Source organism: Cnephaeus nilssonii (genome assembly GCF_951640355.1).
Source record: "Cnephaeus nilssonii genome assembly, chromosome: 5".
NCBI lineage: Eukaryota > Metazoa > Chordata > Mammalia > Chiroptera > Vespertilionidae > Cnephaeus > Cnephaeus nilssonii.
Window position 1 is genome coordinate 8,628,924 of NC_137076.1, and position 16,526 is coordinate 8,645,449.

A 16,526-nucleotide genomic window follows, 5' to 3' on the forward strand; every position below is an offset into this window, starting at 1 on the left:
TGCAAGCAGGCAGCCAAAATGGGAAGACAAAACAAACAAAAACAAGCCCCAAATGGAAGAAGAAAATTCTTCAGAAGAAGGGCTAAATGAAATGAAGAAATTTATCAGATATAGAGTTATCAAAGTAAAGATTATAAGGATGTTAACAGCATGAGAAAAGATACAGAAACTATGAAAAATGACCAGTCAGAAATGAAGAATGACATAACAGAATTAAGAATACATTGGAAGGAATAAACAGCAGATTAGAGGGAGACAGGGCAGAAAAAAAAATCAGAATAAAAAAATTAAAAAATAGGATAGTTGAAGGGAGCTGTGGGACATGAAAAAAAATTATATTATATATATATATATCCATATCCATCATAGGAGTACCAGAGGAGAAGAAAGTGAGCAAGGGATAGAAATAATAGCAGAAAACATCCCTAAACTGGTGAAGGAAAAAGTCACACAAGTTTAGGAGGCATAGAGAATCCCAAGCAGGAAGAACCCAAAGAGGTTTGTTACCTACAAAGGAGCTCTTATAAGCTGTCAGCTAATTTCTCAGCAGAAACTATAGGCCAGAGAGAATAGCATGAAGTATTCAAGGTAAAGAAAAGCAAGGATCTGAAACCAAGACTGTTCTATCCAGCATGGCTATTTAAAATAGATGATGAAATAAAGAGCTTTCCAGACCAGTAAACAAACAAATAAAATTGAAGGCTAAAGGAATTTATCAACACCTAACTAGCATTGCAAGAAATGTTAAAGAAATGCTGTAATAATACAATGAGAGAGAGAGAGAAAGAACCAGGCATAAAGAATTATACTGGCAATAAACAAGTACCTATCAATAATAACCTTAAATGTAAATGGATCAAATGCTCCAATAAAAAGACATAGGGTAGCTAAATGGAGAAGAAAACAAAACCCATATAGATACTATCTACAAGAGACCCACCTCAGAACCAAAGATTCACAGAGGATGAGAGTGAAGGAATCAGAAAAAAATTCACCATGCAAATGGAAAGAAAAAAAAGCTGGGGTAGCAATACTCATATCTGACAAAATAGACTACAAAATGAAGGCCACAAGGGACAATAAATGTCACTACATAATTCCAAAGGGATCAATTCAATGATTCTAATATATAAAAACTCTGGGTTGTAACGACCAATAATGGCCAAGTCTCAACCAACCGGAAGTCAGTCCTGCAGTCAGTGCTGGGTTGCCATGGCTAGCTACACATTTCCCCCATCTTTCAGGTAATTTGTGGATACCATCCCAATAGAACTTTTCTTGTTTGAGGCAAACCATTCAGAGACCCAAGTTTCCACTTCTTGGTTCATTTTGAAGTGCTGCTCAGAAAGTGTGTGCACCATCAATCAGAACAAGTGGTAATCTGAAGGAGCAAGGTGAATCCCAGGCAAGATTTTTTAATGTGTCTTTAACTGGTTTTGAAGTGTGTTATCATTAAGCAAAATTACTTTACCGTGTCTTCTGGAACATTCTGGTCATTTTACGATCAAAGCGTGGTTCAAATTGATTATTTGTTGTCGGTAGTGATCAGTATTAACTGTTTCATGTGGTTTTAGAAGCTCATAATACACCACACCTTCCTGATCCCACCAAACGCAGAGCATTGTCTTCTTTACGAAGCGATTTGGCCTTGCAGTCGATGTTGATGGTTGACCTGGATCAACCCATGATTTTGTGCGTTTGGGATTCTCAAAATAAATCTACTTTTCATTGCCAGTCACAATTCGATGCAAAAAAGACTTACTTTCATGTCATTGAAGCAACATTTTACTGATGACTTTTCAGTTTTCCATTTGTCTTTCGTTCAGTTGATGTGGCACCCATTTTCCTTCCTTTAAAATCTTTCCTATTGCTTGTAAATGATCGGAAATTGTTTGCTGAGCAACGTTTAATCTTTCTGCAAGTTGTTTTTGAGTTTTACACACATCTTCATCCAATAATGCTTGTAATTGTTGGTATTCAAGCTTTTCAGTTGACCTGGACATTCTTTGTCTTTCACATTGAAACCATCACTTTTAAAGTGTTTAAACAGCATTCACAAGTATCTTGAGATGAAGCATGTTCACCATAAGCTTCCCGAAGTATATGATAACTTTCAGCAGCACTTTTCTTCAAAATAATGAATTAAAATTTCCCGCAAATGCTCTTTTTTGGCATGAAATTCGACATTTTTAAGCATAAAAATATGTTAACACCTTCAGAAAATTTGACATATGAAGTTTTGGAGCTTGCTGTCAATACAACAAAATAGCATACATATCAAATTGCATATATATCAACATATGTGTAACTCCCATCTATTGAAAAAAATCGGCATTATCAACCGGTACACCTGGTATATGGTCAAATGAAAGAAATTTAAAAAGACATAAATAAATGAAAATATAGCCTGTGCTCATGAATTGGAAGAGTTAATACTGATAAAATGTCCATAATACCCAAAGCCACCTATAGATTCAATGCAATCCTTATGAAGATTCTAATTGAATGTTTACAGAAGAAGAAAAAGAAATCCTAAAATTTGAATGAAACCACAAAAGATTCATAATAGCCAAGGACTGTCTGTAGTTCTAGTTCTGAGAAGAATGCCAATAGTATTTTAATAAGGATTGCATTGAATCTGTAGACTGCTTTAGGTAGTAGGGACATTTAAAAATATTAATCCTTCTACTCCATTTATTTGTATCATCTTGAATTTCTTTCTTCAATGTCTTATAGTTTTCAGAATATAGGTTTTTCACCTCTGTGGTTAAATTTTTATCCCTAAGTATTTTATGCTTTTTGATGCAGTTGTAAATGGCATTGTTTTCTTTTCTTTTTTTTTTTTTTTTTACCTAAATTGTTTATTAGGTAAGAATTTTACAAACATTACTTATATTAGCGGTAACACTGGAGCTGTAGAGTATTGCGCCTTCTCCAAGCTGCATGGGGAGAACCACCAATAGTGTGGTGGAACCTGTGGCCCTTCCCAAGGCCACAACTCTTGCGGCCCGCAGATGTCAGCCCTCGAATCTCCCTGTGCTTGTGGACTGGTTTGGTGATCCATTGGGTGCCAGGATTTCTTCTGATAGTTTTATGGAATGGATCAATGAGGATAACCTCAAAGAATTTGTTCGTGGAATCTTCACCAACCCAGTAAGAATTCAGGACTCTCGGAGCCCCACAGTGGCGTCCAGCTCGCTCTTCGGCAACAGACTGAAGACTTCGAGCAAACTTCAGCTGGTTAACACCGTGATGGACAGGCTTGCTGTAGGTTGCACCCTTAGGAACAGGGCGTTTGCGGCCACCACGGTGCACACGAATCCGACATCCTACCTAATAAAAGAGTAATATGCAAATTGACCGCACCTTTGCTACGCCCAAGCCACGCCCACCAACCAATCAGGGCAAGCATGCAAATTAACCCAACCAAGATGGTGGTTAATTTGCATATCAAGACAGTGTAGAAAGAAGCCAAGTGCTGCAGAAGGGAGCAAAGCTGCAGAGAAGCAAGTGGGGCAGGGGAGAAGGAAGGGAAGCAGACAGGGTGGGGAGACCTCAGCAGGAAGCCCTATTGCAGGAATCTTCCTGCAATGGGCCTCTAGTATGACATAACTTTGCTTGGCCTTGTAGCCCAGCCTGCTTTGTCAGGCAGGGTGGGGCGGGAAGCCCTGTGGAGCGCAGAGAGCTGGCGGTACTGCCAGCAGCGCACCCTGAGAAGGAAGTGCATTACATCGGACTGCTTCTTCCTCCATAGCTCCTGGATGTACTTGTAAGCGTCCATCTTGGTTTACCTGATGGCTGCGGCCAGATGTATAAAAGGGGCATTGTTTTCTTAATTTCTACTTCTGAACATTTGTTATTAAAGTATAGAAGCACATTCAAAAAGAATAAAATACCTAGGGGGAAATTTAACCAAGGATGTAAAAGACCTGTACTCAGAAAATTATCAAACACTGAAGAAAGAAATTGAGGAAGACACAAATAAGTGGAAGCATATACCGTCTTCACAGATAGGAAGAATTAACATAATTAAAATGTCCATATTGCCCAAAGCAATCTACAGATTAAATGCAATGCCTATAAAGATACCAATGGTGTATTTCACAGAACTAGAACAAATGTTTCACAAATTTATATGGAACCGCAAAAGGCCCTGAGTAACCCTCACAAGAAAGGAAAACAAAAGAGAAACAAAACAAAATATCACACTTAAAATATTAAAATTAATGTAAGTGGTCTAGCTGTGGCTGGTGTTGTTCAGTGGTTAGAGCATTGGCCTGCACACCAAAGTATCATGGGTTCAATTCCCAGTTAAGGGCACATGTGAACTGTGACCTCCTGGTTCATAGATCGATGCTCAACCACTGAGCCACATTGCCAGGCATCATAGCCATATTGTCTGTCTCCAAGGGCAAGGGAAATTCAGGAAAAGATAAACAAATGAGACTACATCAAGCTAGAAAGCTTCTGCACAGCAAAAGAAACCGTCAACAAGGTGAAAAGAGAACCCTCTGTAGGGAGAACATATTTGCCAATGATACATCTGATAAAGGGTTAATTTCCAAAATATATAAAAAAAGTATATAACTTAACACCAGGAAGACAAGCAATCCCATTAAAAAATGGGTAAAGGACCTGAATAGACACTTCTCCAAAGATGACATACAAGCCCTGGCCGGGTAGCGCAGTTGGTTAGAGCGTCGTCCTCACCTGCCAAGGTTGCAGGTTCGATCCCTGATGGGGCACATACAAGAATCAACCAATGGAGGCATAAATGAGTAGAACAACCAGGCAACGTTTCTCTCTCTCTCAAAGATGACATACAGATGGCCAACAGACATGAAAAAAATGCTCAATGCCACTAATCATCATCAGAGAAATGCTAATTAAAACTGCAATGAAGTATCACCTCACACTTGTTGAATGGCTCCCATCAACAAATGAACCAGTGACAAGTGCTGGCGAGGATGTGGAGAAAAGGGAACCCTAGTACACTGCTGGTGGGAATGCAGACTGGGCGGCCACTGTGGAAACTAGTATGGAGGTTCCTCAAAAAATTAAATATGGGACTCTCATTTAACCCAGTGATCCCACTTCCCAAAAGACCAATCAGAAAAAAACATATGCACCCCTATGTTCGTAGTAGCATTATTTACAATGGCTAAGATCTGGAAACAGCCCAAGTTCCTATCAGTAGATGAGTGGATAAAACAGTTATGGCCCCTTCCTCTCTCTTAGCATGAAAAAAACTGATGAAGAAAATAGAACCAGAAACATGGATACATGAAATAGACTGACAGAGGTCAGAGGGAAGGGGGCGGGGGGAAGGGGACTAGATTACAGAAGGTGAAGAAAATAGCCAAAGAATATATGAGTAGCCAAAGAACACTTTAACAGCTGATAGCTCAATTTCAAAAATGAAACGTATTTTAATAAACACTGCTTTTGTAATTATTCAAAGTGTGTGTATACATTTTTGGGACACCCAATAACGTAGCCCATGGACACAGTCAACAGAGTGGTGAAGGCCGTGGGAGGGGTGGGGGGGCTGGGTGGAGGTGGGCAAAGGGGTGAACATGGGGGACATCTGCAATAGTGTCAACAATTTTTTTAAAAAAGGAAAAGACTAATTTGCCCTAATAAAACTTTAAAACTTTACAGGCAACCAAATTATTGTCACCTAGTGCTCTAAGTGGCTGTTAAAAGGAAATTACCCAAAAAGAAAAGATAAAACTTTACAGGCAACCAAAGTAAAAATAAATTATTGGACATCAAAATTAAAACATCTTTCCATCAAAGGACAGAATCAACAAAGAAGATATCCTATGGATGGGGAAAAATAATTTTAAATTTTATATTTGATAAGAGATTAATGTCCAGAATACATAAAGAACTCCTACAACTCAACAACACCAAAAATAACCGAAGCAGAAAATGTACAAAGGACTTGAATATACATTTCTCCAAAAGAGATATACCAATGACCAACAAATACATGAAAAGATGCTCAACATCACTAATCATTAGAGAAATGCAATCAAAAGCACAATGAGATAGCATCTCACACCCATTAGGATAGCTACCATTAAAAAAAAAAAATGTTGATAAGGATGTGAAGAAATAGAAACCCTTAAACAGTACTCTGTTCATTGGAATGTAAAATGGTGCAGCCACTATGGAAAACAGTGTGGTAGTTTCTCAAAAAGTTACATAAAATACCGTATTACCAAACTATCCCAAGTTTGGATCTACACCCAAAAGAATTTAAAGCAGGACCTCAGAGATATTTGTACATGCATGTTTATTACCGCACTGTTCACAATAATTGCTTGAGGGAGAAGCATTGACAAGTGTCCATTGACAGGTGGGTGGATAAATAAATGTGGTCTATTCGTACAGTGGAATATTATTCAGCCTGAAAAGTAGGAAATTCTCACACATGCTACAACATGGATGAACCTGGAAGACATTATACTAAATGAAATAAGCCAGACACACACAAAAAAATACAGTATGATTCCACTTATATGAGATGACTAGAGTAGTCAAATTCATAGAAACAAAGCAGAATGGTGGTTGCCAGGGACTGTGGTTAAGGGGGGGTGGGGAGTTGTTTAATGGGTGTGGAGTTTCAGTTTTACAAGATGAAAAATCCTGGAAATGGTTGGTGGTGATGGTTACAAAGCAATGTGCATGTAGTTAACAAGACAGAACTTTACACTTAAAAGTGGTAAGTTATATGCTATTAAAAATGCTTTTAAATATTAAAGCTTTTGCTCTTTAAAAGACCCTTCTAAGAGGACAAAAAGACAGGTACAAAGTGGGAGAATATACACTGAGTGGCCAGATTATTATGATCTCTGAACGCACAATAATCTGGCCACTCAGTATATATATATATATATATATATATATATATATATATATATATATATATATATATATATATATATATATGTTAGAGGCTGGTGCATGAATTCGTGCATGGGTAGGGTCCGGCCAGCCTGGCCAGGGGGAGGGGACATGGTTGGCCGGCCTGCCTGCTGGTCGAACTCCTGGTCGAGGGGACAATTTGCATATTAGCCTTTTATTATATAGGATGTACACGGAGTGGCCAGATTATTATGCGTTCAGAGATCATAATAATCAGGCCACTCAGTGTATTTATAAGCTACATACTAATATGAGAAAGGACTAATATCCAGAATATATTCAGATCTCTCAAAACTCAGCAGCAAGTAAACAATCCAATTATAAAATGGTCAAAAGACGTGAGCAGACCCCTCAGCTGAGAGGAGATGAAGATGGCAAAGGAATTTGCAGCACTGGCAGCACCCGCGCCCTCCCCGAGTAAGGAAGGTTTATGCTCACATGCACATCTGCACACAGATGCTTAGAGCAGCTTCGTCTGAAAGAGCCACAAACTGGGAGTGACCCAAATGCCCTTCGGTGGGTGGATGGCTAAAGAAGTTGTGTTAAACCAGTAAAAAGGAATGACCCATGACATATGCAACCACATTCACCAATTGCCAGAGGATTCTGCTGGGTGAACAAAAGCCAAGCTCAAAAGGTTACTCAGGGTTACTCTGTTTATATAACACTTAAAATGACAAAAGTATAGCTCTTCTCGGCCTTTGGCTAAGATCAAGTGTAAAATGACAAAAGTCTATAAATCAAGACAAATTGTTGGTTGCCAGGGTTAAGGAATGTTAAGGGTGAGAAGAAAGTGGGTGTGGTTGTTAAAAAAAAGGGGGGGGGGTAAGTATGAGGGCTCCACTTGATGATAAGCATGTTCTGTAGGTTTATGGTATCGATGTTGCTGTCCTGGCTGTCAGATTGCACTAGAGGTTTGCAAAATATCACCATTGGGGAACCTGGGCAAGTGATTCCTGGGTTCTCTGTATTATTTCTTTCAACTGCATGTGATTCCACAATGACCTCATAATAAAAGCTGAATTGAAAAAGTATAATAAAATATGATGTGACTGTTTAAAATGCAGTACATTTTATTTGATCTTTAGAAACAACCTGCCAATAAAATACTTAAAACAGAGGGAACTTGGGTTTGAGTGGATTTATCAGGCAAGGTTCAGCAGGGAAGAGGGCCACCCCGAAGGAGAGGAGAGGAAAGGAGAGGAGGGGAGGGGAGAGGAGGGGAGGGGAGAGGGGAGGGGAGGGAAAGGGAGGGGAGAGGAGAGTAGGGGAGAGTCAGGGGAGAGGAGAGGAGAGGAGAAGAAGAGGGAAGGGGAGGAAGGGAGGGGAGGGAAGGGAAGGGAGGGAAGGGGAGGGGAGGGGAGAGGAGAGTCAGGGGAGGGGAAAGGAGAGTCAGAGGAGGGGAGAGGAGAGGAGAAGAGGGGAGGGAAGGGGAGGAGGGGAAGGAAAGGGAGGAGGGGAGGGGAGGGGAGGGGAGAGGAGAGTCAGGGGAGGAGTGAGTGAGGATGTCACTAGGGTGAGTCCTAGGCAAGTCACTAGCTGTTTCACAAGAAGCGCTGGTTCCGGGTACCCAGGCAGCACGCACAAGGAGAGCTGGGCTTCCGAGGAGGCAAGGCCAACCCAGCAGAGACCCAGGAAAGCGGAGCCCCAGCAAGTGTCTCTCGGTGTGAGAGTCCGAGCTCTGCTCAACGTGTGGAACTTGATCTCTACAGGATTAGACAAGAGCACGTCATCCCAGCACACAGCACAGACGAGGCCACCAAAGAAATGCATCCTCCAAAGACAAGGATGTAAGTGTCCCCTGGTCCCCACATACAGAGCCAGGCTTTCTGTGGACGTGGTGAGCTGGGCCTGGGCGAGCGTGTGATGGAGAGGAAGGAGGGGCTCAGGCGCAGGTGCCACAGGGCACCGTGAGGGCTGAGACTGGAGGTGTGCCCGCTATGCGTCTGACCAGGAATGGCCAGGGTACAGGACCCCACAGCACAGAGCTCCGACATAGGCCCTGGCACCGTGGACTGCCCCGAAGGAGCACTGGTGTGGGGAGACCATTCCTGACAGCAAGTAGAGTTGGAGCTGGTGGAGCTCAAACAAGGTGGCACATGCTCATGCAACCTCGGGACCACACACACTTCCCAAACAGGATTCCTCCTGTGGGCAGCAGGAACATCTGGCAGGATCTGGGCGGGGGAAAAGCCACTGTGGCTCAGGCTCCTTCAGCAGCTTCCGTAACACGTTCCCTAGCCCTGAGCCCACCTCTCAGATCCCTCCGGGTGGCCTGGCTGCTCGCTCACCAGGCTCCTCCTGCCTCAGACCAAGAAGGGCTGCAGTGGCCTTTCCGGGAGGCCCGGATGGAGGCCCAGAGGCCAGGAAGCTCCCATGGGAACCGTTCAGTCTGTGCACCTTGGAGCTCAGGAGTTCCCGTGGAGATGCCTCAGGGACTGGCAGGTGGGCTGAGGCTGAGGGACCAATGTGCCAGGATGCGTGGGATGCGGGGGGCGGGGGGAGACTCTGTTTGTAAGCTGGTTACCTCTAGTGAGGCTGCTCTTTCAATCCATGAACCAGGAAGGGCAATTCTGCTAAATGGACGGTTCCCCAAACCCCAGGAGGTGCAGGGCCCTCACCCGCTTCCCCAAGACAAGACAGTGAAATAGATGATGCCTCGTGCGGTTCTGGTATTTATTTATTTACTTATTTATTTACTTATTTATTTATTTATTTATTTATATTATTTTTTTAATGTTATTTTACGATTCTGGTTTTTATTGGTGTGTCTGTGCATATACTGCGTGTGGAGGCCAGGCCAGGTGTGCGGCCTAGCAGTGTGACCCCTCCTCCTCCCTCCTGCCTCCCCCTCCCCCCTCCCCCCATACACCGCAGGACCAAGCACTCAGCACACTTGGGCCAGGTTGTGCTTCTTGTACAGCAGCGCCCGCCTCTTCTCACGCTCTCGCACAAAGGCGCGCAGAGGTGCGGTGGGGAAGGTCACGGCGGAGGGCTGGGAGCAGGCTGGGCCCTCCTCAGTCAGCCATGGACACTGCAGGCAGCTGGATGCGCTCGGCCGGCCCCTGGAGCATGGAGAGTGGTGGTGGTGGTGGTGGTGGTGGGGGAGGTGTCAGCCTGCTCTGGCAGGTGCAGGGCACAGGGGGTTGGGCAGGACAGGCAGATGGGGGCGGCAGGTGGGGGTTGGGGGACAGGGCCACCTTACCAGGGGTGCGCGCACAGTGTGCTCTGCAGGAAGGCCACGGCTCCCCCGGACAGCCCCGCGTAGCAGCGACTCAGCGAGATGAGCCCTTTGCGCAGGCCTTTCTGCATGCCTCGCGTGCCCTCGCTGCTCACTGGATACTCAGCGCTCAGCCTGCGGGAGAGCGGGGTAGGGGACTCGGGTCACAAGGGGGTCTGAGGTCATCCTCATGGATCCCACACCAGTCCCCACAACCCCCACCCCCACCTCCCGCGCCCGTCACGCGCGACTCACATTATGAACGCCGTCACACCGATGGCCCAGATGTCAGTCTGTGGGACGGCACTCTGGCCCTCCAGGAGCTCCGGGGCTGGGAAAGGGGGGGCACAGGTGAGGCCTGGAGGCAGGACTGCGGGAGGGACTGGCTCCTGGCCCACCCCGTACCCCACGCACCCATGGTCTCCACGTAGTCTCTGAACCTCTCTGAGGGCAGGACCCTTTCCTGGGCGAGGCTCTGGGCATTGCCCAAGTCGACCACCTTGAGCAGGTTGTACTCCGTGACGATCATGTTCTCGGACCTGAGGTCCAGGTGCAGGATGCGCTGTGCGTGCAGGTACTGGGTGGCGCTCAGCATCTGCCACAGGTAGTCCTTCACCTCAGATTCCGAATAGGAGGCCCTGGGAGGGCACATGGGGAGGGCTCAGCTCGGTGGGTTTCCGCTGAGCCCCTTCCCGGTGGAGGCGGGGGCCAGCCAGGAAGTGAGCCCCCGGCACTGTGCTCCTCCCCCCCCCCCCCGCCCCCCGCCCTGCATCCAGGCCAGGTGGCCCCTCACCGCTCGGCCAGGCAGGGGAGCAGCTCCGGCCCTGAGCACAGCTCCAGGATGAGGACCAGGTGCCGGGGGCTGAGGTAGGCGGCCTGCAGCTGGGCCAAGTGCGGGTTGCGCAGGCCCTTGAGGGCCTCGTACTCGCTAAGCACGGCCGTCCTGTCCTCCGGGCGGTAGGGGATGATCTTGGCGGCCAGCTCCCGGCCGCTGGCCTTCTCCCGGCACTGCCGCACCACGCTGAAGCGGCCCCTGGCGAGGAGGCACAGGCCAGGCTACTGAGGACCCCTCCTGTCCCCCACGCGCCCTCCTGCAGCCCCTTCCCACTCTCAGAGCTGCAGGAGGAAGCCCAGCAGGGAAGGAGGGGGTGCAGATGCTGGAGAGCGGACTGGGGAGCTGCCGCACCTTCGGATCTGTGTTTGGAAGGCGAAGGTCTGCGTGCTGGGCAGCGGCTGGGCTGGCGGTGCAGGGCAGCTCTCCTCAGAGGCTGTGGGAAGAGAAGCCGGTGACGCCCCCTAGCCCCAGCTCCCCAACCTTGTCTCCTCGCACCCCTTCCCTGGCACCCTTTAAACCCACACTTGGCCTCTCATTCTTTGGACCATTTGGGGAGGGAGGAGGGCAGCATACTGGCCAGAACAAACCTCCCCAGTGACTATGTATTTTGGTGAAGTGGCAGGGCAATTCCAAAGGGACCGCCGCCCGACACCCACCAGGTCCTGCAGAGGCTCACCCAGGTGCCTGGGCCCTCCCAGGTGGACCTGCTCCGAGGGGCTGCTGTAGGGACCCATGCCGGCCTTGCTGACGCACGCAGTCCGAAAGGCATACACACCGCCTCTGGAGAGCTTGCTGGCCAGGTAGCAGCAATCAAAGATGTCTGAGGCCAGCGTGCTCCAGCTGCCACCTGGCCACACAGAGCGGGTGAGGGGGAGCTACAGGGCTTCCCACAGAGTCCCAGGTGGAGAGACCCCCTCCCCGAGGAAGGCTGCCCAGGAGCACAGAGGGGGCCAGTACTCCCCCCCATGGGTGCCCAGAAGCACAGAGTGGCTGGTACTTCCCGCACCTCTCTCCCCACTAGCCAAAGGGCCCCCCAGAAGATGATGGCGCAGGCACAGCCCTACCTTCCAGGCTGCACTGCACGATGTAGGTCACAGGGCCATAGGACTCCACGGGCTTCCAGACCAGCAAGACCCCATCTGTATACACCTCCCCGATGTCTGGGCGCGGGGAGGACGAGGGGCGCTCTGCAGGGCCCACAGTCAGGGGTCAGAGGTGGGCTTCCAGGGGCGGCCCATGCAGCTCTGAGCCCCTGTCCCCGCCCCTGCATCCTACTGTCAGGCCCTGAGCCCACCCTCCCCTGGTCCCATAGATTCCGGGGTCCCATTCCAGTGCTGCCTGGCAGAGGGACCCGGTGCCTCTCCTGCTGGAGGCTCAGGAGGAGTCTGCCTGCCTGACACAGGGTTCCTTCATCTGGTGTACGGCCAGGAGCCCATGGAGTGGCCCTCACGCACAGGCCCCTGCCCACCCCAAGTTCTGGTAAGAGATGCCTCAGCTTGGCTGAGTGGTAGAGCAGGGCACCTGATCCCCTCTAGGGACCAGTGGGGTCCAAGAGCTAGGCCTGCCTGCCCCATTGGAAACTCAGGGAGGAGGTGACAGCCTGGAGGGGCCCCCCTCCCAGTCCCCGCTGAGGTGGCCTGGCGAGGCCCACACACCGGCCTTCCGGAGGACAGCTGTGGTGGCTGCCATGCCCAGGGCATTGTGCACGCTGCATGTGTACACGCCTAGGTCCTCAGAGGTCACCACCAGGATGGTCAGAAGGTGGAAGTTCTTTAGTGTGGAGGAGATGAGGAGGCGGCTGCTGCTCTCCAGGATGACCCCGTCTGCATTGGGACAAAGCAAGCCTGGGGGGCAGCTCGAAACACCCAGCCCCACACCTATCTGGGCCTCCGTTTCCCTCTGTAAGTTGATGGCCATGAAGTCAAGGAATGCTCCCTGCTGTCCTGCCACCTGCCCACCTCCCCCCTGACACCAGGATAGCTCTTACCTTTATTCCAGGTGGCCTGGGCAGCGGGCTGGGCCGACACTTGGCAGGCAAGAGTCACAGACTGGCCCAGGACCACTGTCTCATCTGCAAGCTCCCGTAGGAAGGACGGCGCTGAAGAAGGGAGGTGAACCAAGTGTCAGAGGTGAAACCCGAGGCGGGGGTACTAGAGAGAAGTCCACCCTCACCCAGTTCATCTTCAACACTAGCACCTCCTCCAGGCAGTGGAGCTGAGCACCCCCATCTGGGCTCAAGTCACTATGGGTTTTAGCTTGCCCCCCCCCCCCTGCTGGCCTGGGCACGGTGGTCTCCTGGGCGGCAGGGGGCCCCAGTCCCAGGAATCACACTCACCTTGGTCTCTGCTCTTCAGACCTGACAGCCGGAAGGAAGCTAGGCCTGCCTTTTTCCTAGGGGGACCCTCCTTCTCTGGACCTGCATGGAGGACAGGACAGGACCAAGGGAGGTCACGCCAAGAGGCTGGCCACTTTGGGCAGCCAGCTGCCTGGCATTGCCATCAGGAGCATGGGAGGAGGACTCTGGGGCCACCTACCACCCACTGCTAGATTCCCATGTCGCAGAAAAGCCCAGATCCTAACCCAGTGGTCGGCAAACTCATTAGTCAACAGAGCCAAATATCAACAGTACAACGATTGAAATTTCTTTTGAGAGCCAAATTTTTTAAACTTAAACTTCTTCTAACACCACTTCTTCAAAATAGACTCGCCCAGGCTGTGGTATTTTGTGGAAGAGCCACTCTCAAGGGGCCAAAGAGCCGCATGTGGCTCGCGAGCCGCGGTTTGCCGACCACTGTCCTGGGGGTTTTTTGAGGAAACAAACTAAATCTGCTGTGGAGTCCACCCCGTCCCTAGCCTGTCAGCATCTGTCCATTCTGGGTGGGAGGACCTCTGGCAAGTAAGGCCAGCAGCTCAGAGGCACAGGCGCCCGGAAGTCCTGGCTGAGATCTGGGGTTGGGTGGAGTCAGTGAGGGTCAGGGGTCAGGAAGACTGGCCCTGGAAGGATCCTCTCCACGGGGGTGTAACCCCTGCAGTTGCTCCAGGTCCCAGCACTAGGTCTCAGAGGCACATGGGAGGGGGTGAAGCCAAGAAGGTGACCTTGGGAACAGAAGCCCATGTGCATGGCGTGTGGGCAGAACAGGAACAGGAAGGGGTAGGGAGGGCTTCCTGCCGCCCATGGACTCCTGAGCTGTGATTCCTGGGCGTGTGTGCAAGGTGCCCCAAGGTACAGAGGGGGCACACCTGGCCGGGCCCAGAAGCCCCCATGATGGGGAGGGGGGAGTCACCTTGAGGCCTGCCTCTCAGGAGGCTGGAGATATGGGCCACCGAGGCCCTCACCCTCTGGCGCAGCCCCAGTTCCACAGGCTCCTCCAGCAGGGCATGCCTCCCAGGGCAGCGCAGGGGGCCACTGGAGGGGGGTGACCACTTGCGCTTCCTGCTGCCATCGGCCTCCCTGAACAGGACCGCACTGTCCTCCAGCTCTTCCCTGATCTCCAGGCCGGCAGGCAGGCCCAGCCCGCCCTGCCAGGACCACATGGCCTCTGGGAGCTCAGCCAGCTCCTCCCCGGTCTCCGACCCTGGGGATGGTGGCAGCTCTGGCCTGGGCATCTTCCTGAAGAGCATGAACTCAAAGGGCAGGTACTTGATGTCGTACAGGTGCGACAGGTTGAGGTAGGCAGGCTCCACCTCCGATATATCCAGAGACATGGTGTCTGCTGCCTCCATGTCCCCTGACAGGTCCTGGATCCGCACCAGCGACACCTGGGATCCCCTGCCCCCGCTGCCCTCGGGCAGGGGCACCACGCTGGCCTGGGGGAGCGGGCTCTCGGCCCCTGGTTCGTCCTGTTCCTCCAAGGACTGAGAGGTGGCCCAGGTCATCCGGGCCCACAGGGGTCCCTGTCCCAGCATGCCTCCCGCATCCCCACCGAAGGCAAAGGCGCCGTAGCCGGCCAGCCCTGCATAACCTCCATGGTGCCCCAGGGAGAACTTGCGCGAGGTCGTCTGCTCCAGAGGCTGAGGTGGGCTGGCCTCAGACTCCCACAGGCCCTCTGTCTCCTGGGCTAGATCCTCCGTGTCCAGGGAGGAGCCGGGCGCCAGGCCAGATGGGGAGGCTGGCCCTGGAGAGCTGGGCAGACTGGGCCTCCCAGGAAACAGGGTGGCCTCCAGCCCGCTCTTAGGGCCTGACTGGCGGCTTGCTTGAGCTGGGGAGGAGGGAGCCTGCGGTCCCTGGGAGAGGAAGGTGCTCGGGGTTGCCAAGAGAGCCTCCAGGCAGTGCCTTGGAGGAAAGGAGCCAGGAGCTTGGGGTGCAGCAGCCTCAGGGGGATCAGAGCCCTTCCTGGTGGCAGGACCCCTCTGGGGGCGACAAAAAGGAGCTGGCTGCCCCCCACAGCTGTCCTGGGAGGACCCCTCTTGCTCAGCAAGGCACGGATCTCCACCAGGAGATGAAAATGGTCTCTGCCCTTCCACCTCTCTGGGCACGCTCTCCCCTCCTGTTTCAGCCTGGAGGCCCCAGAGGGTGGGTGAGGGACCCTGCCCCTCATGGCAGGCCTCTCCGGAGGGGCCGGCCCCCGGGGGACAGTCGGAGCCCAGGGAATGGCTGCGGCAGGGGCCTCCGGGGGCGCCGGTGCCGGCGCTGGGCGGCCGCGGGGAAGTCTCCAAGGAGGGTGCGGTGGCCGCCTGAGCAGCCCGCTCCTCTCGGGCGGCCGCCTCCTCCAGCGCGCGGTGCTCCAGCAGCGGCTCGCGCAGGCCGGGCACGGCGCCCGCGAAGTAGCCGCCCTTGAGCAGGTGCCTCCGCCGCGCAGGCACCCGCCTGCCGGGGGCCGGGGCCCCGCGCTGCGGACTCTGGCCCGCCTGCGGAGTCTGGTCGGCCTGCTGGTAGAACAGGCTGCGGATGACGCTCTGCCGGGGCACGCAGCCCGGGGCAGCTGCGGGCTCTGCGCCCCCGGGCGACGCGGGCCGAGGCGCGGCCTCCTGGGGAGGACAGGCCTCGGCTTCCTCGGGCAGGCTGGCCGATGGCCGCAGGAACCCTCGCGGGTGCACCAGGGGCGAGTGCGTCACCGGGGAGGGCGGCAGCGACTTGGCCCGGGCAAAGGGCGCCAGCTCGTTGTCGGAGGACGAGGAGCTGCTGGAAGAGGCGCTGGCGTCGCCGCGCAGGTGCCGGGCCACGCCGAGGGACGGGCTGTCGGGCGGGCCCTGGAGCAGCTCCGGGATGGAGCGCATCACCAGGATGGACTTGTAGCTCATCAGGGAGCGCTGGGGGCGCGGGGACGAGGGGCGTCAGCCAGTGCCCACTGCCTCCCAACTCCGGTGCCCCCAGAGGGGGGACCCAGGAGATGGGGGGCGTTAAAAGCCCTTGTCCTCATTCCCTACACCCCAGGACTCTGTGTTTGTGTCCTGTCCTGTCAGCTCAGGGAACACAGATTCTGAAAGAAGGATGCCCAGCCCCCGCCTCCCTGCGCACAGCCAGCCCTGGGACCTTAGCTCCCCCCACCTGCCTCCAGGCCCCGCCCTGCCCCACCCCTCAGTCATCCCGCAGCGCCC

At 51.8% G+C, this 16,526-nt stretch overlaps 1 protein-coding gene and 1 pseudogene across 2 annotated transcripts in view; both read right to left on the reverse strand.

Annotated features, from left to right (window-relative positions):
• Positions 1-2,895: 2,895 nt before the first annotated feature.
• On the reverse strand, positions 2,896-3,799 carry LOC307100578 (large ribosomal subunit protein eL15-like; annotated as a pseudogene). Its single transcript has 2 exons — positions 3,609-3,799; positions 2,896-3,333 (listed from the first exon to the last, which is right to left on the reverse strand). The product of its transcript is annotated as a large ribosomal subunit protein eL15-like (transcript).
• Positions 3,800-9,820: 6,021 nt separating this feature from the next.
• OBSCN (obscurin, cytoskeletal calmodulin and titin-interacting RhoGEF) overlaps positions 9,821-16,526 on the reverse strand; it is a gene marked incomplete at both ends in the record, with an annotated part of 160,537 nt that continues 153,831 nt past the window's right edge. The window contains 12 exon segments of the mRNA XM_079773281.1: positions 9,821-9,998; positions 10,139-10,288; positions 10,409-10,484; positions 10,568-10,791; positions 10,947-11,186; positions 11,340-11,421; positions 11,665-11,835; positions 12,053-12,175; positions 12,644-12,811; positions 12,976-13,086; positions 13,324-13,404; positions 14,273-16,238. Of these exon segments, the coding sequence (XP_079629407.1) occupies positions 9,821-9,998; positions 10,139-10,288; positions 10,409-10,484; positions 10,568-10,791; positions 10,947-11,186; positions 11,340-11,421; positions 11,665-11,835; positions 12,053-12,175; positions 12,644-12,811; positions 12,976-13,086; positions 13,324-13,404; positions 14,273-16,238 (3,570 nt within the window).